The 24,505-nt window shown below is 42.8% G+C and overlaps 1 protein-coding gene across 6 annotated transcripts in view; it reads right to left on the bottom strand.

Moving 5' to 3' along the window:
* The window catches only part of ZNF608 (zinc finger protein 608), a 110,191-nt gene that overhangs the window by 5,854 nt on the left and 79,832 nt on the right, over positions 1-24,505 (bottom strand). For all 6 annotated transcript variants that reach the window (XM_067569119.1, XM_067569121.1, XM_067569122.1 and 3 more), the window contains 2 exons: positions 4,460-4,547; positions 1,528-3,979 (listed from right to left, as the gene is read on the bottom strand). In XM_067569119.1, coding sequence (XP_067425220.1) covers positions 1,528-3,979; positions 4,460-4,547 — 2,540 coding nt within the window. The remainder of the gene's footprint in view (positions 1-1,527; positions 3,980-4,459; positions 4,548-24,505) is intronic.

Here is a 24,505-nt window from a genome sequence, read left to right as displayed (position 1 = left end):
TTTATCACAATCTGATTTCATTGCTTCATGTTGTATCCTTCCCATGCGTTTGACTAGTTTAATCATGAAATACATAGATACTGGGTGTTAAAGTTATCATACTATATATAAAATACGTATCTTAATGACCATAAAGAGATTTTCCCATCTGTAAACTACAACATTGAAGTTGTCTCATGCTATGTCAAAAGACTTAGATAACCTGGAATAATGAACCTGAAAAATGCATCTTGCTGGAAAGGTGCTTACCTTGGCCTTGATCCTGCCAACATTGGTACACTTGAGTAACTGTACGCATTATAGTCCCCTTCAACTCAGTTGGACTGTTCACAAGTGTTAAGTTACAAATGTGCATCACTGTTTGTAGGATTGAGGCCAAGGTTTGAGAAATGCGTGTAGAATATGTCTAACTATTATAAAGCAGTTTACAAACACGTTAAAGAGTGGGTACATGTTCTTTTACAGGATTACATAAAACAACACTATCTTTATTGAATAATAACAGAAAAACATTATTTTTATGAGCTGTAGAAGAGCTAATTACTATTATTTTACTTTAACAGTCAACGTTCACAACATAAGAAATAGTAATAGGTAAATTGCATTAGTTTTGGTTCAGATACTCATCTTAGCTTATAGAAACCTTCTCCTATCCTGGCTTGAACCATCCCACTTTCCTTCTAGTTCTACGGCCCTCCTTCATTCAACTCAGCCTTACCTTAAAAGATGGCTTATTAAGATGAAGTCTGGGATGTACCAAATGCCAGAGCAAGAAGACATTCAGTGTGGGGGCATTGGATCACAGCAAAGACACAGTAAGATATCTTGGCAGGGGTGTGGATTGGAAGGCAGTCTAAGATGTGGGAATGCCAGGAGGAGCCAGAGTGGTACAACCATCATTGACTTCAGTGGGGCCAGGATTTAACCCATTGTGTGGGCCTGCAGAGGCCAGGAGCTTGCTGAGGACAGACAGGGAAGGATGTCCCCTTAACGATTTTGAGAAAGTCACGTTGGATTAGGATAAAGAGTCGAGCATCAAACAATCTGCTCGCCCATCTTTAGTAAATGCCAACTGTCATTAAAAAAATCCCCCAAAACCAAAAATAACCCAAAACCAAGCCATTTGTCAAATCTATTTTACACTTCATTCACAATGAAAAGTGTTTATTTCTTGAAATTTCAGTCTGCTGCATTGAGCAGGATGACTGAAATTTACATTTAAGAGTTTTAATTCCACTTGTTTCTATACGAAAACATGAATTCTGTTTAATTAAGATTTTTTTTTTTTTTTAATTCTAATTATTTCTTAAACCTGGATTCTGTTCACCTCTAGTCATGCTTGGTTTCCTCTCTCCCAATAGCCCACTGAAAGCAATAGGTCTACTCAAGGAGTAAGGTACTACTCAGTGTGAGAAAGGATGGCAGAATTTGGCCTTTTAGGTAAGATAGAAAAATACAATAAAATTGTGTCAGAAAAACCTTAAGAATAATTCATGATAATCAGTGCTCCAGTTCTAGTGGTCTCACCTGTTTATATCTTGTGGTAGGATCTACTCCTGTCTGTTTCATGGAGTCCATTACAGATTTCATTTCCACAGCCTCCTTTATAAGCTGATGGTTTTCCATTTGTTTGGCTTTGAAGCTATCCGACTGAAGCTGCTGCTGGTGATTGGAAAGAATCTGTGATTTGCTTGTCTCTTCAGTTTTGCTGGGAACTGATGACCCTATTTTAGTGTTATTTTTGCTTGTCTCTGGAACTGAAGGAGCCTTTGAGATAGTAGCAGATGGGATATTTTTCTGCTTGTTGTCATCCTTTCCTAGTTCCTTTAGTGGGGGTTCACTCTTCCTTTCACAGTCTCTCCCAGTTTGTGCCATTTTCTGTTCTGCCAGTCTCTGGTCCTCGTAATATTTTTCATACTGCTGCCTATAAGCAGGGTTAGAGGCCATTAAGGACTTTTGGTCCATGTAAAGCCCATAAGCATACTGTCCATAATAAAGTGACTGGGCAAGTGCAGGATGTCTTTGCGTTATTACTGACTGATGCTGGGGCGGTAAATTAGTGGAACTGGTTTCATTTTTCTTTGAATCTGATGGTTCTGTCTTGTCTTTCTTTTCAGCCTCTTCCTCGGTCTCCTTTTTGATCTTAAGTCCCTGTGAGGTACTGCTGTTCCCAGCTGCAGGGGTGCTGACCTGTCCAGAGTGCATGTAACTTGGAGAATAATAAGGATCGTAGCCATGGTAATAGGGAGAATGGGACTCTTTTACTTGTGATGATTGTGCTGTGATTGAAGAATGTCCTTTTACAACACCTTCCTTATTAGAAATAATATCTGAAGGAGAGCTGGCCTTTGACCTCATGCCCTCTGACCTGCTGTCAGAACCACCATCATCCGCAGCATCAGAAATATCAGAGTAAGCTGGGCTGTTGGTTTTAGCAGCTGCACTATCTGCACCATTTTGTGTCAACACATGCAGTGGCGCCAAAGAAGATTGTCCATTCACCAAAGTGCTGCATTCCATTCTGGAGGCACTCCCTATAGAAGGGCTGGGTGCATTGTCTGTGAAAGTGTAAACCTTATCAGCTTCAGCTTTAATACTTGCCATCCTGCTCTCTTGAGACTCTGACAGTCCATTAGCTAACACTTCATTCTTGTTGAGATGGTCCTTTAAAAAATGTCCAGATAAATCTTTCCCAGACCCTTTTGAATCCTCTAGCTTTCCCAGCTTAGAATCCATTTTAGGACTTCCAGTCTCTTTGCTTTCTTTGTCCTTTAGCTTTCTCTTCTCCTTTTTCTTTTTGTCTTTGAGTGATGTGAGAGCTGGGTTTACAGTGCTTGGCTCTCCCATAATTGTGGGCTTTGGTTGAATAGGTTTTAACGGAGGGCTCTTTGGTGTAGCCTGAACAACAGTAGTTGTTAGTGAGGGCAATCCTGGTATTGTCCCTGTAGTGGTGGTTGTAAAGGCTGTAGTGGGTATAGCTATTAATTGGGGAGGAGTAGGAGCTGGAGCTGGGGCAATGGGCCTAGCTGTTTTAAGTTTTGACAGATTTTTATCCACTTTGCAGTTATTGGCTTTTTTGCCCTTGTCTTTATCTCCCAAATTTTTCTTGTCTATTAATCCTTCAGCTTCCAGTTTGGGCATTTCAGAGGCCAAACTGCCATCTGCTAATGGGCAATTGTCCAATGTGGCTGCCATATTAGAAATTACCGGAAGGCTGTTCAATTCACTGTTTGGGCCCTTCTTTTTACCAGAATTCTTGCCAGTTTTAGAACTGATAATTGAAGTTGGGCCATTATTGGTCAATTCTCTTTTCCCCTTGGGTGTCCCAGGAGTATTAAGAGGGCAAGGAGATGTTGGTGCTTTTAGCTGATCAAAACTTGATAAACTTGTGCTTGGCTCACTGCATTCAAGTGCCACATTACTTAATGCTTCCTCACAGTCTGAAATTTTATCTTCACTGTCAGGCTCAAACTCCAGTTTGTTTTCTGGATCTAAATGTGCATGAGCCTGGTGGTAACGCAGTCCATTAATGTGCTTGTACTTTTTGTTGCAATTGGGGTGAGGGCAGTCAATCAATACTGGAGAAGAGCAGCCTTGGTCCAAAAACGTAATCTCAGATTTCCCCTGTGGGGTGGTTGGAGTGCTTCTAGAATTGGTGCGAATGCGCTTTCCAGATTTATTGTCCTCTGAACTGGAGTTCAAGTCTAGCTCCATCGGGGGCTTATTTTTCCTCTTATTAGTGGATGAGGGGCTGGCTTTGACATCCTCCACTGCACAATTTGGGGGTGTTCTGCGTCCACTTGAGTTAAGGCTGCCTCGCCTCCCCTTCCCATTGGCACCACCTCTGTTCTTGTTCTGCAATCCTCTTGACTCTGTAAAGCTAACATCATTTCCAGGTGCAGCTGCAGCGGACCTTGCTCGCTTTCCTCTGCCCCGACCTCCTCGCATTTCCAGGTCACTTGTTGGTGATTCACAAAACCTATGTAACGAAGAGCAGATGTCGGAACAGAGACTAAACATCATCACCAGAAAACAAGAACTGTTTCAACCAAGAACTGATCTTTCAAATATCAGAACAACACAGCTTCATGTAACAGAATCTGCAATGCTGTTAGAGGAAGGGTGCTCTCTTTCAAATAGGACTGTCATTAAAGAAAAAAACATTTGCTTCAAGAATATTACTGACAACGAGAAAGAAAATATTTCTTAGTATCCAAGAAAAATAAACTCAAATTCAGTTTAATTCCAGATATCTTTCCAATAACATAACAAAAGAAAATACAAAATCCCACCTCAATGTCTTCATTTTGCACTGTGTAAGAAAGAATTACTCATTTTTCTTCTGTACGGTTTCAATTATATACAGTTGGTTTTTAGTAATCTCTGTACAGTTTCTTGCCAAAGATTGGGGGGGGGAGGGGGAAGTAGAGAAAAAACAGTCCCAGAATAGACTGCCTACCTCGGGGGGGCCCAGTCATGCTTTGTGCAATCCAGCAGTGTCCCGACATAAGTCTTGTTCCGCCATGTAACATTTACCACTAGGACACCTGTGCAGAGGGGATGGGAGGGAGGGGAGAGAGAAGAGAGAGAGAAACAAAGCATTATCACATTAGAACAATAACTTTGGTTTTTTACAAAAAAAACCAGATCTCCAATTTTCTCATTTGCTTTCAAAAGCTGTGGTCTCCACTCTTCCTCTTTTCTGGTTTCAGTGACCTCAAGTTAAAACCCACACAGGAAAGAGTGTGTGTGCGTGTGTGTTTGTGATCAAGATACAGCTGACAGAAGGAAATGGGTTTTGTCATGTCCTGATGTAAAATGGCAACATTCACCTCTTAATTTTGCTATTACTGCACATAATTGCTTTCATTTGGCAGGCAGCCAGCATAAACTGAGCACCATCTACCAGTGCTTAAATCAGTAGGTGACTCAGAAGACTCTGCTTTGTTTTTAACAATACGATAGTGGTGTTTTTATTTATTTGGAATTACAAATATACAAAACATCACACACACAAGTTTTGTTAGGTTGTATGACTATAAATCCTCTGTATTATTTACATTCTCTCTCTCATTGTCAACCTTCCATTAACTTACTGGCTCTAACCTAATTGAGGCATAGGAAGAAATTTTTTTTAAATGTGCTGTTTCAATTTTAATGTCTTCATCATTTAAAGCTTTGCTTTAAAAATACTTCTGATAAAATTTAAATAAATCTGCACAACATATGCAGGGCTAGAATTTTGTTTTATCTGAAAAATCAATATATTAAGCATGCACTCTAGGGGCTTCTTTTTAAAAAATAAATAAATCGAGGATTTCATTCAAAGCCATTCAGCTTTCTCTAAAACACTTCTTCACAGATTGAGACAATTTATAATCACGTTTGTGGACTAGTCAACATAATTACTCCTTTAATTCATTAGATACTGTACATAAACATAAGGTAATATTCTGAACCAGTTCTCATTTCGCTTTAGAATACACACTGAAAAGATTATTTCGTCCAGGCAGAAGAGGAGGTTTGGTGCAAAATGCTACCAGATTCACAGAAATTCATTCTAAAGGAACTAAGTATTTAATTAAAACTCCAAATGCAAGTCTCATGGTTTGTATTTCTCTACACTCTCCTTGTTCTAGCTAGCTCTAGCTTTTCTGCAATGGAAATAATAATGGCCCTGTGCCAAATATGTTTCTAGCCTGTCTGCTTGCCTTGTGTTACCAGTGTGATTTCTAATTTTACACTAAAACTATCCCACTCCATAGCACCAATGTAAAGTAAACATGTAACCTCCAGCTTATTTCCTTAGGGCCCTTTTAACAGCAGGAAAGTATTTGAAGTGCTGTTATAGCTAAAGTACTAGGGAAGAAAGGATTTCCTTGAAAATTCTCAATAGCAAATTTGAAAATAGTTCCCCATATGGTTTTAAGTTACTATTATTATTAGTTGACAGTAGAATACCAAATATTGTGGTAACATGGTCTAAAGGATAAAAAATAAACCATTCTTCACCAACCAAGGTTAAAAACAGGCTCCCACGATATAAAAGATCAGTCTAAAATTCCTATTTAGGCAATCAGTTTAATTAAATTTATTTTCTATCATCTATACTTTGCTATTAACAAAATGTAATAGCTGGAGACATATATTTTATTCCCACCCCCCTGAAAATAAAAAACAAACACTTGACAAAACTAGAGGGGGGGGGGGGGGGAGTGATGTTTTTCTCATCATTTGCTCTCTAGGGCATCGTGTGTGGTGTCAGAGACCTTTCCAGCTGCTTAAAATTCTTCAGCATGTCAGCTATATTTACAGCACTGGAATATATTTGTATTGCCAGAAGGTTACTGCATTTTAGCTTTAGATGCAATAGGCTGAATCATTGTGTTCGAAAGTCTCTGATGTAGCACAAATGTATAATTAAAATTGCTTGAAAGGAAACATGAAAGAAACAACAAACCCTCCATTCTTAGAGTAATAAAATTAAAAACAGGAAAAGTCTGCACAGACACTTAACATTTGTCTGCAGTGAAAGGCTTTTGTTATTGCTTTCCCCTAAGGGTTTCACGTTTCCAGCAAAAGCAGGCTTTGGATTGGCCAAGTCCTGCTGTGAACACTACTATCTGATTGGCTGGGCTGAGCACTGCGGCACAGACCACAAAAAGCAAGTGCCTCAGATAAATGAGTTTCAAAGGGAAAAAATGATGCAACACCACAGTACAGAGCAGTGAGTAAGTGAGAGGGTGACTGAGTGAGTGAGAGAGACTGTATATGCAGAAACTGTTTTATCAGGCAGGAATAATCCCAACAATGAGAGAGGCTTGCCTAATGCTTCTTGATTCTGTAAATCAAACACTGGTTTGTTTGCACTAACTAGGCTTGTCAATGTGATGAAAGGTTACTGTCTGCTAAACTGTTGTGTTTATACACTAAGACTCATGTCATTGAACTGCTTAAGATAGCATTCAAACCTATTCAAAACTGTAGGAACTGAATTTGCTTACAGGAAAATAGGATTAAGAAAATGATGACCTAAAACAGAAATAATTAATCATTAATCATCTGTGGCACTATTTAAGGCAGGGTAAGATTTTATAAATAATGGCCTAATTTGAAGTTGATACCTCAAAATAGGTAAACCATTCTACTCTGTTATCATTTCTAGAAGCTTTACTTAAGTGGTCAATAAAATCTGAACAATGTGGTACAAATAAATGAAGGTAGTTTCATCTTTGAGAAGGACGGGAGAGAGTAGTTATATCCTTTGGGAAATCTCATCCATCTACAATGGTTAGAGGATGCTCCTTTGCATGGGAGCTTTATAATGGCAGACTGATTTTCCTCTATAACAATATCTATTTATAACTGTGTGACTGTAGAAAAAGGAACAAACATATCCAGAGTTGCTTGCCTATAAATCGCTGTGTAGATTGCTGCAATATAGAGAAGGGTACATTCACACTACATATGCCACTGGAGCCAAATAAGAATGGGAAATTTTGGTTTTGGGAGAATAAATGGTGTATTATTTTACGCAAGCACTGAAATCATTTAATGTTTTGTAATCCCTGGACCCACTTAAGTGAATGGGCAAAACTTAAAAGGAGGAAGAAAGTGTCAGTGAAGACATATGCTGAAAATGAATGATTTGTCGCTGGAAGTTTGGTTTCTGTAAACTAGAAGCTCCAAACTAAATGTCAGTTCTTCACTTCTGAACCATGGAAATACATAAAAATACTATTTCTATGGTAACACTAATGCTTTCATTTCATTTTGTTCTATGCCATCTAGCCCATCGTTCTCTGCTACTACAGAATTGTTCCCTAAAGTACATTTTCAGTATTTTGTCCAGTCTTGTTCTAAATGTACAAAACAACTGGGCTTCCATGTCTTCTCTTGGGAGAGTATGCTAAAAGCATTAGAACGCTTTCTATATTTTCCTAATATTCTGTCTAAATTTAACCTTCTTTAAATTCATTTAGCTACTTCTTGTTAAAACCATGTGCATCATCTTAAATGATTCTTGACCCTCTTTGATATTTATATACTTGTGTACCATTATATTTTCCTGTACCTAAATATATGTAGCTTTTATATTGTGTGTATATTACATTTTTAAAAAGAAAAAGCACAGAGATAGGCATCAGAAGAAGGCACAAGCACAGAATAATTGAGATCAATAAGTAATTAAATAATTCTTCGAAGACATTCAAATGACCTTCCAGTATAAAAAAGTCAATACTGTATATTTAAAATAATAAATGTGTCAAGCAAGTAGGAGTAAGTTCTTTCCTTATAAATCAGTTCTACTAGCATACTACTCATTTTTGTTGGTCATTTCTAAGGCATCAGTCCAGTAAAGTACTTAATCGCATGCTTAACTTTAAGCGTGAATATAGTTCCACTTCAAAGGGACTGCTCACATGCTTAAACTAAGTTTTTTGCTGGAACTTGGCCTAAATTCCCTTCTAATTTGCCAATATCTTTTTGGTAACAATATGCCTAGAATGAAATAGAAAAATCTAGGCCTCCTCTGAGACACATCTGTAGAAAGGAAGCCTTTGCTTTCTACTCTTTTAGAATGATTATGGAGGAGGATGAAGTCTCATTCTCTCATACAGAAATAAAGAATCTCTTTTTTAACCACAGGGAAGTTCTCTAAGAACATGCAGTGAAGGAAGCACTTTTAATCAACTAAATTTAATCACAGAAATGGGCTGAGTGAACAGGAGCAACATGGGGTTTGGGAATGCCTCATAAAGAGACATACAACTGGAAGGCCCACTGGAGCAGAGCTCTGGAAGATGACAATGGATACGATGAAAACACTGGCTGGCTGGAAGAAAAGGACCAGTCTGCTTGTTGCATCTAGTTAAGATGTACTGTTATAATTGGTTCCTTTAGTCCAAATCTTTATCCTGGCACACAACTCAAGTAACAGAGCTTGTAACTGGTAATTCCCTGGGGATTGAGGAGGAAGGGATCTTCTTGCCAGATTTCAGAAGCATTACACGGACAGTAGCCTCTAATCTCGCTGCATCTGAATCCACATGGAGTGTACCTGCAGATCCACTGGCCCTTCCCTGTCCTCACTCCCAAAACTCATCTGCATGCTGGGTGCCAAGAGCCCATTTGCTTTAGTGGTTACAGACTCTTGTGTGGTTCTCCACACCTTGACAGATGCTTCTTCCTGTTCAGAAGAAACTCAACTGAGGGAGATGAATCATAGCACTACTGCAAATTATGCCACTCTGTGAATGCTTACGCTGGGTATTATGGGAGAAATGGTCTGTCCCATCTGAGGATTGTGGCTGCAAAGCTCGTGAAGACATACTCTTAGAAGTGTGGCACCATATCTCACCTTAGGTGTGTGCCAAGGTATAGGAAACAGCTATAAAAAATGGTTAGCTACCTTTCCATACCTGTTTTTCTTTGAGATGTGGTGCACATGTCCATTTCGCTTGTAGGTGTACATTTGTCTCATGCACAGTTGTCAGAGATTTTCTCCCCAGCAGTACCTGTTGGGGCAGCGTGAGTGCCTTTTGGTAACTTGCACCATTGTAAGCAGGTATAAACGGCCATGCTGCCCCGCCCCCCCATTTCTTCCTACCAGAAAGACTCCAACAGAAAGGGGAAGGAGGGCAGGTTGTGGAATGGACATGTGCAACACATCTTTAAGAACAACAGCTACAGAAAGATAAGTAACCGTTTTTAGTTCTTCGAGTAATAGCACATGTCCATTCCACTGTATATGACTCACAAGCAGTTCAAACTGGTGATGGACATAAAGTCTACTTGAACAGGGATTGCAGGCCCACCCATCCGAATCTGGCCTCATGTCTAGGTTGATGAGAGATGTCATAGTGAAAGGCAAACATATGGACTGACAACTCGTTTGGCCAGTATGGGTATACGAGCCAGAAAGGTCGCAGAAGTGGCCTTCAATCTGGTTGAGCGAGCCACCACTTCACCTTGAGATGCAATATCAGGCAATCGGTAGCATAAATTAATACAGCCAGAAATCCAGGAAGAGATCCTCTGGGTGGATATTGTATGGTCCTTTACCCTGTCTGCAACGGCAACGAACAGCTGAGACGAAGACCTGAAAAACCTAGTCCAATCTAGGTAAAAAGCAAGGGTCTTCTAACATCGAGAGCATGGAGCTTTTCTTCCCCTTTACTCAAATGAGGCTTTGGAAAGAAAGTGAGTAAATAAACTGCTTGATTAATGTGAAAATCAGAAGCCATATAATTTTCGGTCAGGTCGAAGGAAAACGGTGTCCCTAAAGAAAACTGTATACTCTGATACAGGCTCTGATACTAAAGCTTGTAGCTCCCCAACTCTCCTGGCCTAGGTTATAGCAACCTTCATAGACAGGTGTAACAGAGAACAAGTCACTAGCAGTAAAAAGGGGGGGAACAATCAACTTTGCTAGAGCTAAATTTAAACTCCACTCCATAACCTGAGAGCTGCTGTGGGTATAATCTGAGCAAATCCCTTAGAAATCTGATAGACATAGGAATAGAAAAAAATTGATCAGTTATCCACGGGAGGCTGGAAGGCTGAGACAGCTACCAAATGTACTCTGATGGAACTAAAGGCTAACCCTTGTTGTTTCAGAAACAAAAGATAGTCCAAGATATGGCAAATTGGAGCTTGAGCTGGGGTGATACCTCTTAAAAAGGAACAAACAGAGAATCTCTTCCATTTAGTAAGATGAGTCGACCCAGTTGAAGGCTTCCTACTATTTAGGAGAACTTCCTGCATCCTCTTAGAACAAACTCATTCTGAGATTGGCAGCCATGAAGCTTTCACGCTGTCAAACAGAGGTCCTGAAGGTTGGGATGAAGGAGACGGCTGTGGTCCTGGGAGATCACATCCACATCTCTCAAGAGCAGCAGCGGAGGTCTGACCAATAGAGCTAGTAGACTTGAAAAGTAATGCTGATGGGACCATGCTGGGACTATTAGAATACGGTAAGTGAAATCTTTCTTGACTTTGGACATGACTTTGGGCAGGAGTGGAACTGGAGGGAAGTCATATTACAGGCCTTTTGACCAAGGTAGGAGGAAAGCATCTGACAGTGAACCTGGGCTGTGATCTACTTGGGAACAAAAAAAGATAACATATTTTGTAAGCTATGGTTGCAAACAGGTGCCCTTGGTGAGTTTCCCACCACTGGAAAATGGATGTGAACACATCTGGATGAAGAGACCACCCGGGGCGACCTGTGAATGACTTGATTAGGTGGTCTGCCAGAGTGTTTTGAGCTCCCAGAAGGTAAGAAGCTCTCAGGTTGATAGGACTGGTGATGTAGCAATCCCAGAGGAAGACTGCCTCCTGGCATAACTTTATCAAATGGGTTCTCCCATTGTTTGCTTACACAGAACATGGCTGCTGTGTTGTCTATGAGTACCAGCAAATTTTGCTCCTTGATATGTGGAAGAAACTCCATCCAAGCTAAATGGATGGCACAAAGCTCCTGATATTTGAGGCAACAAAGGCCCTGAATCTGAAGAGGACCAAACAGAGCTCCCCAACTTAGATCCGATGCATCTCTGATTACAGCGAGTGACTGTTGTGGAGGGCAAAGGGATTTCCCAATCCCTTGCAAACATCTGCAGGTTCTACCCCGAGTCCTGGGAGGACAAGACCTGTGCCGGTACTTGAACCACTATGTCCCTATGATGATGGACCAGTGAGTACACCAAGGCCAGCCAATCCTGTAGTTCCTGGATTTGTAGCCTGGCATACTACACCACACAAGTGCATGCTGCCATGTGTCCTAAAACTATAGTGATATGGTACGCTTTTAGATCTACAGCAATGACCTGCATTGTTCAGAACCTTTGCTCTGGCAGGAAAGTCCTGGCCTTTGTGGAGTCCAGGGCTTCCCCAATAATGCTATTCCCAATAATGTTATTCTTTGAAAGGCATCAGAATAGATTTCTCTGTATTGATTAGGAGTCCCGGTGTGTCAAAAGTAGACTGAACAGTGGCCACGTTGGAGAGTATTTGAGACCTGGACCAGCCTCTCACTAGCCAGTCATTCAGGTAGGGGACCACATGGCTCCCAACTTTCACAGGAATGCCAGTACTATAGCTATGCATTTTGTGAATAGGCTATGGGCTGCTGACAGGTCGAAAGGCTGTACTGTGAATTGGTTATGGGATCCATTGACCAGGAATCTGAGAAACTTTCTGTGAATGTGAAAAGAAGCATCCTTTTAAGTTGAGAGCAACATACCAGTTCCTGGAGTGTAAGGAAGGGGTAATAGATGCTAGAGTAAACATACAGACTTTTGTTTTACTTAGGCACTTGTTAAGCTGCCTTAGATCTAAAATAGGCTTGAGACTGCCCCCCACGTTTGACTTCAGGATTAGGAAGTAACAGGAATAAAATTCCTTCCACTGAATGACATAGGAACTTCTTGTATGGCCCCATGAGGAGGAAAGACTGGACCTCTTGAAGTAACATGCTCTCATGAGTGTAGGGTGTATCCCAGTTCCACCATGCTTAAGAGCTACTGATCCATGGTGATGAGTCCGAGCACTTAGGAAATGGGTTAGACAGTTGACAAAAATTGGGGTGGGGAGAGATGGTACTCTGGTGTAGACTTATCTCAACCAACAGGTCAAAATGATGGTATAGAGGACACAGTTTGCCTAGAAGAACTAGTAGCTGCAGAAGAGGAGGGAGGAGGATGACTCTTGTAACTTCTGCTCCTCTTTCTGGACAGATCCTGGGAATGCAGAACCAAGGACTGAAACCATTTGGGACTGCTGTGGGAGGAACATCTTTCTTTGTGTCGCTGCTGCACAGATCACCAGAGACTTAAGGCTCTCCCTTGAATCCTTAAGACTATGAAGCCTCTCATTGGTCTTATTGGAAAAGAGCAAGGGACCGTCAAATGGGAGGGCTTGGATGGTTTGTTGCTCCTCTGGGGAAAGATCTGATGACTGCACCCAAGATGAACACTGCATAATGATGGCAAAAGCCATAGCTTGAGCCACAGAGTCCGCCGCATGTAGGCTCGCTTGCAATGCTGTTTTGGCAACTAATTTCCTCTCCTTCCCCATAGCACTGAATTCCTGCTTTGCCTCATCAGGGAGCTTGTCTTTGAACTTCAGGATACTATACCATAGGCTGAAATCATAGAGACCCATCAGAGCCTGCTGTTTCACAATCCTAAACTATAAAATTCCTGTGGAATAAAGCTTTCTGCTGAACAAGTCTAGCTTTTTTGCCTCTTTTCTTTTCGAGTTAGAGACCGGGGGTCTCCATCTCTCTTTTTGTTAACAGCAGCAACTATCAGGGAGCCTTGGAGGAGGGTGGTTATAGTAGTGCTCAAATGCCCTTTTCACCTTTTTAGCAGTGGGAGGGAGGGAAGGTGGAATTTGCCATAAAACCGTGACAGGTTCCAGGATAGCCTCATTAATAGGGAGAGCTACCCCCTAGACGGTCCTGCAGAGGCTAAAATGTCCATAAGCCTGCATGACCTTTTCTGGGTGGAAATACAGAACTGTAGCCACTCTCCTCAACAAGTCTTGATGAGCTCTGAAAGCATCAGGAGGGGAGAAAAGTAGACTCAGTCACTACTGCCTCATCAGGCGATGAAGAAAAGGCTAAGCGTTGCTGAGGAGGTCCCTCCTCCAGTTCCTCCACAGGAGAGTCTTGAGCACACGGTTCCCACTGCACAGCACTGATCTTGGGAGAAGGAAGATGGTGACTTTGCTGCAGATAATCCCTGTGTCTAGCTGATGTAGCAGGGTGAAAAGGGAACGGAGAGGCTCTAGAATGGGGAGGGAAGCCTGGAGGAGTCCAGAAAGGCCACTGATACAGAGGTGAGGCTCAGCTGCATGCAGGCCATGGGTCCGTAGAGTGCTGAGGCCGGTACCATGGTGGGCTTGTTCACGTTGAGACACGTATGATCCGACCTCGGAGGCTGATGGGGAGTCCGCTTTTCTCATCGGTCCCGGGGAGACTGGCTCTGAGTCTGGAGATGGGGGTAGCAGCAAGATCATTGCTGACTTCCCTCTAGATGCAACCCTATGTAGAGGAGCCACAACTGTAGAAGTCACTGGTACCAAACAGTGCTCTGGGCTGGAGCCGTGACTGTGGGGGCGTGCACTTCCAACCCTGGTAACTGGTGAGATGCCTGAACAGCTGGGGAAGCTGGCATTGACAGGTTAAGCAACTCTCTGGATGCTTTGAAAACCTCAGATGTAGAAGGCACCGGAAAGGGCTCCTGAGTCTGTGGTATTGAAAGATATGTTGGTCCTTTAGGAATTGATCTCAACAGACACTTATGGTGCACCTGAGTAAGCAATCCCTCCTGGTTTATAGACTGTGTCTGGGGGTGACTCTTCTTTGAGCGCACTTCCGAGTCCCTGCTTCCGCTCGGTGACTTCACTGTACATTTTGAAGGCACTGATAAGAGTCTTTGGTGACTTACATTGTTTTTTCTGAGGTACTGGCAACCAGGATCTCCCGCTGGACTCAGTCAGAACAGGGGGAGCACTCCTAACTGATTCAGATGTGCTCAGTACTTGTTCCGAGCAGGAAGGTTCTGATGGCAGGTGAAGTGCAGTCTTCATTGGCAGGCACTTGAGTCTGGCAGCTCTGTCCTGTTTGGGTTTGAACTCTCTACAAATGTGACATTTGTCAGTCAAATGTGTCTCTTACAGATACTTAAGGCAGCTGGGGTGTGGGTCTCTCACTGGCATAGATTTGTTACATGGCTGACAGGCCTTTAACCAAGAGAATGAGGCATTAGTCTGGTATGAGCTCGGTGCCCCACTCTAGAAAATTACTATCCCAAGTTTTTTTTTATTTTAAATATGTACAAATACACTAACTAAACTAAAAACTAACTCTACAGGTATTAGATACACTCCTAGAGGGGAGACTTGCAGGCACAAAGACCAGCACTCCAACAATCATCAATGGAGGTAGGAAGGAATTGAGGGGAGTCAGGGACAGCGTGGCCCTTTATACCTGCATGCAGTGGTGCAAGGCACCATAGGATGCTCATTCTGCCCCAATGGGTACTGCTCAGGGGAAAATCTCTGACAAATGTGCACAAGGCGTGCACACACCTTCAATGGAATGGACATATACAATCATTCAAAGTAATATTTGAATTTTTTGCTATTCATTATACTACCTCTCTTCAGCTCATTTCTTTAGCATTATTTCAACAGGAGGCACAATTGAAAAATATTTTGATGGGCCCAGAGTATCAAGCTACCTGCACACTGGAATTCCTTTCCACGTGAACAAAACTAGGATGAAATTGCTCAAAATAACCAAGGGAAAACTAATGTTCTGTTCAAGGAGAGAGAAAAACTCAGGCATTTATAGTGCAATTTTATCACAAAATATTTAAATACGTTTCTCTCTTCAGGGAACCGGTCTTTTAAAAGTACTTATTTGTAGAGTGCCTACCATATTTTTGGTGCAGTCGTATCAAAATAATAACAACTATAGTTAGGTTAAATAAAAATACCTCTTCCAAACTAGTGTGGGTGGACTACTAATTCCATGTTGGTTTTAATATTAGGATTTGATCACAATTTGCAAGGTATGTATTTAATAGCAAACATACCTGAAAAATAGCAGCATATATTCCTTGAATAATTTAGATATATCATTCCATTTTCAAGTTAACAAGGGTATTCTCAATAAGGGTACTTCTGCAATAAGTGATATCCTCCACACCAAACAGCGTCAAACACGCAGAAACCAACAGCCAAGTGTAAGGAAAGAACGGTTACTGGCCTTCGTAACTGTTGTTCTTTGAGATGTGTTGCTCATGTTCATTCCATATTAGGTGTGTGCGCGCCACATGCACCAGTGCCAGAGATTTTTTCCCCCAGTGGTATCTGTAGGGCCGGCTCTAGCGCCCTCTGGGGTTGCACGCGTATGCGCCGGTATATAGGGAGCCACCAGCCCCCCGCTCCCTTTCAGTTCCTTCTTGCCAGAAGTCTGAGAGAGGAGAAGGAGGGTGGGTTGTGGAATGAACATGAGCAACACATCTCGAAGAACAACAGTTACGAAGGTCAGTAACCATTCTTTCTTCTTCAGGTGCTTGCTCTTGTCCATTCCATATTAGGTGATTCATCAGTAGTGTTTCTGAAGGTGGGCTAGGATTTCATGGACGTGCTGCTTGCAATACCACTCTGTCAAAGCCCGCATTGTCTTGGGCCTGTTGAGTGATGGTGTAATGGACTGCGAAGGTATGGACCGAAGAGTAAGTCGAGGCTCTCCAGATGTAGAAAACCAGAGCTCACCTGACATCAAGCATATGGAAACGCCTTCCTTTGTTGGAGTTGTGGGGCTTCAGAAAGAAGACAGGCAGGAAAACAGCCTGTTGACCTTGAATTGCGATATCAACTTTGGCAAGAATGCTAGGTGAGGGTGCAGCTGGACCTTGTCCTTGTAGAACACTGTGTAAGGGGGCTCAGAAGTCAGGGCCTTGATCTCCGAGACTCACCTTGCTTAAGTAATTGCCACCAAGAAAGTGACCTTCCAAGATAGGTGTAGAAGAGAGCAAGACACCAGATGTTCAAAAGGGGACTCAGTGAGCCTTGATAGGACCAGGCTGAGGTCCCACTGAGGAATCAGGTCTCATACTGATGGAAAGAGTCTCTCCAGGTCTTTGAGGAATCTGGCTGTCATTTCATGCGAGAAGACCAAGATCTGCCCTGGATAGATGGATGAAAAGCCGATATGGCTGCCAGATGTACCTTAATTGATGATAAGGCTAGACCTAGTCAGTTCAGATGGAACAGATAATCCAGAATGGCTTGAACAGATGATTTAGTTGGGGAGATGTTCTGATCAGATGTCCAGTAGGTGAAGTGCTTCCTCTTGGCTTGGTATGATGCTCTGGTGGAAGGTTTCCTGTTTCCCAACAGGACTTGCTGAACCTGAGTGGAGCAGGCCCATTCCTCCATACTTAGCCATGGAACATGCACACCATCAGGTGTAGGGAAGCTAGGTCTGGGTGCAGTAGTTGACTGTGATCTTGAGAGATCAGATCCGTCTGGGCCGGGAGGGCCTAAGGGGGAAGGGCACCGATAGATCTAGTAGCATCCTGAACCAATGCTGGCATGGCCACTCTAGGGCTATCAGTATGATTCATGCTTTGTCCCTCTTGATCTTTCTGAGGACTTTGTGCATGAGAGGAATTGGTGGGAAGGTGTATCCATTGACCAGTTAGTCAATAGTTCAGTCAAGATCATACAAAGAGGCCTTAATGTAAATGTAAGTGATGCCAAACAACATTTAGAGGCTCTCCCAAAGACAAATAAAGTATATGGGCTCCTTTCCATTGGCTTCAGGGGGCTTTGGATCAGGCCCTTAGCAATGGCAGAAGATCCTATATGAAAGACATTTATGCTTATTTCACATTTGTTACATCATTTTGAGGTTCTTTCATTGCTCTTCAGTGTCACAGCCACATTGTAGGAAGCAACAATTATGGCAAAAACAGTTGTGAAAAGAGAACATACAGAACATAACGAGGTGCTCCCAACAACATTTTGGGATAGTATTACTCAATTTAGTGCATATGAAGAGTTGAAACTGTGAGCATGTAGTACTTTAATCAGTGAAACCGTACTGGAGTTTCGTTATTGATGAAAAAATGACATGAAAAATGAAGATCTGTGATAGTCACTTAATCAGGGCTAAAATTTTTTGGTTCTGATAGATTTGCCCTGTCAATGGCTAGGGTAGGGTTGGCATTTCTCTATCCACATTAATTTACAGCCTCTTCAACAATGTAACATATCCGCTTCATTTTCATGTGATTTCCAGTAGGTTTGAATAATGTCAGTTTACATTTGCCAAGTGTTTAATCCAAATGGTATGCCTTTTCTATTTCTCCCTTAACTATGAAGTCAGCACCAGAAGTTACTTAAAACAACAAGCACCTTAACTTGAAATGATTTGTTATTCATTTGGCTAGTTACAACATTTACACAACAAAGATTATGTCTTGTAGCCATTGTTTCTGGCTATCAAGGAGACAACCTTTTTATCCCATCTAAAAAAAACTCACAAAAACCTAAAGATTTCTCCCAAAGCGCACAGAACACCATAAGTGATGAAAGCCCGTTTCCCTGTGGGCCCACATGCTTTAATTCACAAAAGAACACACAGCCACTTCCATCACTGTCACATCCCCCGCAGCCTTTGTTCTGAAGCCTGATGAGCTGTATTGATTTGGGAAAATCGTTGAGCTTCTTGGAAAACTAGACTCTAGCTTATTCACCACCATCTATTTCTTTCTCAGGAAGACAGTTGGTCAATATTCAGTTGACTGGTCAGCCAAAAGAAGCTCTTGCTGCTTTTCTTTTTCTTGCCTCCCTAGTAACATTATCCTTTCCCAGCTCTAATATAAAATACAACAGCATGTTAGGAAGGCTTGTTGCTAAGGGGATATGTCTGTGGACAAAGCAACCACCTAAATGCTAATGTTAGTGTAGTTTTAGACGCTAGTACAGTGTAAAAGCCAAGCCCCAGTGTACCTTATCAACTTTTCTTTATTATATTTTCACTGTAGGTTTCCTTTAAATAATTTTTAAAATATGCCTTGCTTAAATAAGTTCTCTATTATTCTATTTCCACCATCTACATGTGAGTAGAACTGATAATACAGAAATTTCTAATTAATCAAGGGCCATATCCTGCATTCTTTTCCTAGGCAACAAAAGACTCTATGAAGAGTGACGGTTACCCCCAATGGGCACTGCAGACTTGGCCCAAAATGACTGGTAGATTTACTACAAAGTGAACAGCTACACTAAAATACAAGCCACTTGGAAGAACGGTTTCCATAACTATGAAGCCACAGCCACCAACATCGTGTCAGACTGATCTGAAAATGGCTTAAATCTTCGCAGTTTTAAGAAAGTTTTGGATAAACTGTTGCACTCTTGCATTTGTTTACAAACATTATTCCACAGTTTGCATGGTTTACAGGAAAAAGTGCAATTAACATTACTGTAAACCAGGCCCGCTGACAGGGAGTGGGGGAGGAGGAGAGGAGGGGAATGGCAAAGGGGGCAATTGCCCAAGGGCCCACTGCCCAGCATTTTAAAAGAGCCCAGGATGATGGGACAGATATCATGGGCGGTGAGTGAATCTTCCCCTGGGGGAAGCTAGCTCCCCGTCCAACCCCTTCCTTTCTTGGCCCCACCCACACTTTGCCCCTGCTCCGTCGTAGCCCCCTCCCCCGCTGGGCCTGCTCAGCATTATGTCCTTTCCTCCCACCCCCTTGGCCTCGCTGCTCGCTAAGTCCCTCCTTCTCTGCCCCCCTTCTCTCTTCCACACTGCCCCTTCCCCACTCGGCCTCCCTGCTGCTGCATTCCTCCCACCACCCCCACCATTGCTCACCACGTGTCCCTCCACTACTCCCCCATTCTCCCCACCACCATCTTCCTCCTCGGCCCTCCCACCGTTGCTCACTGCCTCGGGGGAAGGGGACATATGGAAGAGAAGATGGGGAGCCGAGCCGGGGGGAGGGGAGAGGAGGGACACAATGAGCAGCGGGGCCTGAGTGGTGGAGGGGCGGGGCCTGGGTGAAGTGGGGGTGGGTGGGACCAAAGGCAGAAGAGAAAGGATGGGTAGCTAGCTTCCCCAAGGGGAAGTTCACCCGCTGCTCATGGAGGCAAATCTCAGCCATCCCTTTCTAGGCAGGCCATTGACTATTCTGCCCTGGGGCCCAGAATTGCTGTCGGCAAACTAAATACAGGTAAACTAAATACAGTTATCTGACCTCCAGAGTGCAACCTGTGGTTTATTTTTATTTAATCTCCACCTTTTCCCTGGTCAGAGTAACTGACCCACTTCACTGTTCTTCTCAAGTTTGAAACCAAAGCTGCAGACCTAAAGTTTTGGTGCCAACTGAAATATAGTTAGCTGAATAATCTTTTAATATCCGCATATTCTGAACAAGATCAAATCTGTTTCATTTTCTCCAGCAGCACTTTTTGTTCTTTAACTGCAATAATCACAATTTGTGATTCATATTCTCTAGCATTAAAAAAGTCATATGGTAACAATTTTGATACAGAAAATGAAACATTCTCTCCTAATCTCCCAAATTTACCACTTGTTTCTCAAGGAGAATTATTTTGGTCAACAGCTCTCCACACTATATTATTGCTTTATGGAACACATGGCCAGTCTTCTGCCTTATACTACGGGGGGGAAGAAAAAAAATCCACTGCCTTTGCTTATACTCCCAGCACCACATGTCACTTGAGATAAGCAACAGAATGCAAGGCCTTTCAACTCATCTGTCAGACTCACTTCCTGTAGTCTATATTAATTACAGGATCTCTTCAGCTAGTTACTCCTCCCTCCAACTCTTTCACCTTAAAAACCAAGTAAAGAGAAAAGCAAACAAGACTTGAGAAAAAAAGCAATAGTGTTTAAATCAAAATAACAGAAGACAAAAGAGGAAAACCAAAACCATTTTCCCCCACACTGTCAGGCACTTTAACAATTTTCAGCCTCGTTCCTATTCTCGTCTCACATGTCAGACCATATAAGCACTGTTTTTAGCAATAAACGGTTGAGAAAAAGCTGAAGAAATAGGGAAGCTCATAATTTAAAAAAATTGGCCAAAAAAGCTCATAATAATAAATAAATAAATAGCCAGCATTAACACACATTAACAGAACTTTGTGTCCCAGGTCTAAGCTATGCCTCTGTAGGAAATACTCAGAGGGTAAATGCAAAAAAACCCAAACAATAAACCTTCAAGTGTCTTCAGTGATTAGTCCCCCATTGCTATCTGTGGTGATAAAGGGCTGTCAGTTGTGAACAATGGCATAATTATTTGTCAAAGTGTGGAACAATTAATGAAAAATAAGGTGGGGGGGAGGCATAACAGGAGTGAAGGAAGAGTAGGAGTTTGGGGAAACAGAGGAGTAAGGATACAAACAAACAAAATCCCCAACCAACACCAAATCTGTGGACTGTAGATATCAAAATGCAGTGGGAACAGGCAGACAGTTCAGCTGAACCTCAAAAAAGCTGCTGTTGATCCATGTATCTCGTTGGGACCAAAAACTAGAGCCTTTTATAAATTATGATGCTTTATTTAAAGTCAAAATGTTATTTGCTTTTGTGCCAGCTTTGGATCTTTTCATCTCTAGCTACCATGCCCAAGAGAGAACACATTCCTATAGCTCTGTTTGCAGCCAGCTGTGGCTTCAGTAAATCATAAAGCCTCCTAACAAGCCATTCTTTACAAAGGCCAACAGCAGTTACTAGACATGATCGCTTCTCTATTATTCCACTCACTGGAATTTAAAACAGCAATTTAAAACAGCAGCTGAAAATACTGAAAGCCACTGAACTGCATTCTACCAGCGTGTGTGTCTGCATTAAGTTTCACATATCATTTAAAGGCTTCATTGTTCTCAGTCTGGGGAAAGGGTAAGTAATGGGGAAAACACCTGAGCCAGATGCTCACAAGACAAAAGGGGATAGAGTTTGCATGGGATTTATTTTACGTGAGTCTCTAAGGAGTTCTTATTACAGTTAATAAGAGACCAGTTCCCCATTTTTATTTGTCATGAGGCTTTCGGCCACATATTGCATGTCTGTGTAGGTACAATATTTCAAGCTCTTCAAGCAATAACACCACATAATGAAATGTCACAGTAAAATAACTAAAGCTAGGAAACGATGAACTCTAGCTAAGAACAGTCAACAATAAAATGAACACTAAAGTTATACGCTATGACAGTGTTTCTCAACCTTTTAAGTAGCAAGTACCCCCTAACTTCTGAAAATTTTAATAAGTACCCCAACACTCAATATTCCACAGGATTTTATGTTTACAGACTAATGTGAGCCATATGTTGGAAGATGGGCTGAGTATATAGGGCCATGATATGACAGATGTCAGATTTAGTGTGTGTAGGGTTACCACCTTTACACCAGGGGTGCACAACTCAAGTATGTACTTGGGCTAGAGGTGATGTTGGCCAAAGCTAGCAGGTTTTGAGCGGTATGCCAGTGCTGGGGAACATAAAGGGTCGCGCCAAATTTTTTGCCATAGATTTGAGAGGAGGAAGGGATGAGAGACACACACACAGGAAAAGAGGGTAACTGGTGAAATCTGGGCCTGTCATAGTTGTCAATTTCACAGCTCAGCTAGAGCAGTGAAATTGACAAGTTTTCTGGGCACTGGGCTCTGAGCCAAGGAGGAAGGCTGCCACCTGCCTCCCAGCTAGGAGCTGGGACCAGGCTGGAAGTGGGCGGCTGCCACACACCTTCCCCAAAACCGGCAGCTGCCACTCACCTCCTGGCAGGAAGTGGGGGGCTGCCACCCGCCTCCCAGCTAGGAGCTGTGACTGGGCGGGAAGCAGGGGCTGCTGCCCACCTCCCCCAGAAGCCGGGGCCTGCCGCCTGCCTCCCCTTCACTCTGTTTTTTTCCCTCAGGTACCTCCTGTCTGTGTCTTGCGTCTCCCCAGGGGTACACGTACCACAGGTTGAGAAACTATGCACTATGAACTATTGTAATTGGAAATGATTAGTTACTCATCTTCCAGTTTGCTGTTTTACTCTTCCAACCCCCTTCCCTCACACACTCTTCAGATTTATTAATTTAGATTAGTACAGAGGTCCCCAAACTGTGAGGCGCACCCCCTGGGGGGAGGAACGTTTGGGGAGAAGGGGCAAGCAGGACCTGGGCCAGCCCCCATGGAAGACAGAGAGGGAATGCCACTCAGCCCTGCGCTGCCCCCAGCCCTGCTCCAGCTCTGCCCCCAGCCATGGCTCCGCTCCTGGCTCTAGCCCCACCCACGGCCCGGCCAAGGTTCACCTTCTGGCCCCGGCGACATCCCTGTCGCCAGCCCCGACCATGGCTGGGCCTTGGTTCCAGCCGAGAGCAATGAAAATGATTACGGGGCTGGGACACATAACTTAAGAGAAGAGGCTGAGAAAACTGGGCTTATTTAGTCTGCAGAAAAGAGTGAGGGGTATTTGATAGCAGCCTTCAACTACCTGAAGGGGAGCGCCAAAGAGGATGGAGCTAGGCTATTCTCAGTGGTGGCAGATGACAGAACAAGGAGCAATGGTCTCAAGTTGCAGTGGGGGAGGTCTAGGTTGGATATTAGGAAAAACTTTTTCACGAGGAAGGTGGTGAAGCACTGGAATGGGTTACCTAAGGAGGTGGTGGAATTTCCATCCTTAAAGGTTTTTAAGGCCCGGCTTGGCAAAGCCCTGGCTGGGATGATTTAATTGGGGTTGGTTCTGCTCTGAGCTCCTAAGGTCCCTTCCAACCCTAATCTTCTATGATTCTGGCCCTGCTCCCAGACCTGGGCCCAGCCTCTGGCTCGCAGCTCCAGCCCCAGCCTCAGGCCCAGCCGTGGCCCTGCCCCTGGCCCCAGCTCCCAGGGGGTGTGTGGACACAGGTAAGGATGCAGGAGCATAAACGTTTGGGGACCACTGTATAAGACAAACATCTCTTACCAAGAACCTACTAAGTTTGACCTGTTCCATCTCCTGGACTGTCTAGAAAAAGGGGAATGTGGGGCTTGTGAATCTGAGGACATCACTCACTTTAAATTCCTTACAACCACCAGCTCGGTTTGGAATTTGAAGCAGTTATTGCAAGCCTAATGATGCAGTAGCAGTTGAACACCACACAAAAGCTTTGCCTGAAATCTATTTCTCCACCTTGTAGACTACAAAAATCACAAAATAAATGTTATGGACTGCCATGAAACCAGTAACCAAGCTCTTAAGAAGGGCTCTAGGAAAAAATAAAGAAGGGAAAGTGCTAAATAATCTTTACAGTGCTGTCCACATTCCAAAATTCTTATCTTTTAGAAGGGAAAAAAGAAGCCCAACATCCTTAGAGACGAGCTCTTTTCTGTAAACATGCCTAATGAAGTGTGACTAATAGTGTTCTCCTTGAGCAGAGGAAAGGTAAAAAGGGCCTTTGTTAGCATTTACTGAAGCAAAGTAGGCATTTTGGTGGAGCAAAACAAAAGTTAGCTAGTCACTGACTGACCAACCTCAGTAGATGTCAGAGCTTTACAGTCCAGTTCAACATTTTCTTTAAATTACCTCCCAAGTCGGTGAAACTGGTAGATTTGCTGGTTAACCAGTTGGCTTATCCCAGCTGTTCACCAATACTGATGGAACGCAGTGGGAAGTAACCAGAAAACCAATTTTCCCTTAGTGATCAGTACACTTCGAGGTAGGTATCTCTTCTTTTGACTATGATTGCATGAACAATTTTCCTAGCACTCTCCTTTTGTGCAGCGTGTCTCAGTTTCTCCGTTTATTAGTAAGAGACAGGCTAGCTTTCCTTGACCTGCTGAGATCCATGCTGCTACTAGGGTTTCACTCTGCTTGTTTACACGCTAAAGCTGATCCACCTTTGACTTTCATAGATTTAGAAACAAAATTGTGTTTGACACTGAGCACAGGACAGTCAGACCCAAAATTTCAGCAGAATCTTAAAGTTTG

This window comes from Emydura macquarii, unplaced genomic scaffold (genome assembly GCF_026122565.2).
Source record: "Emydura macquarii macquarii isolate MOO-44397 ecotype Brisbane River unplaced genomic scaffold, CSIRO-AGI_Emac_v2 contig_2897, whole genome shotgun sequence".
Taxonomy (NCBI): Eukaryota; Metazoa; Chordata; order Testudines; family Chelidae; genus Emydura; species Emydura macquarii.
This window is presented reverse-complemented; position numbering and strand designations above follow the sequence as displayed.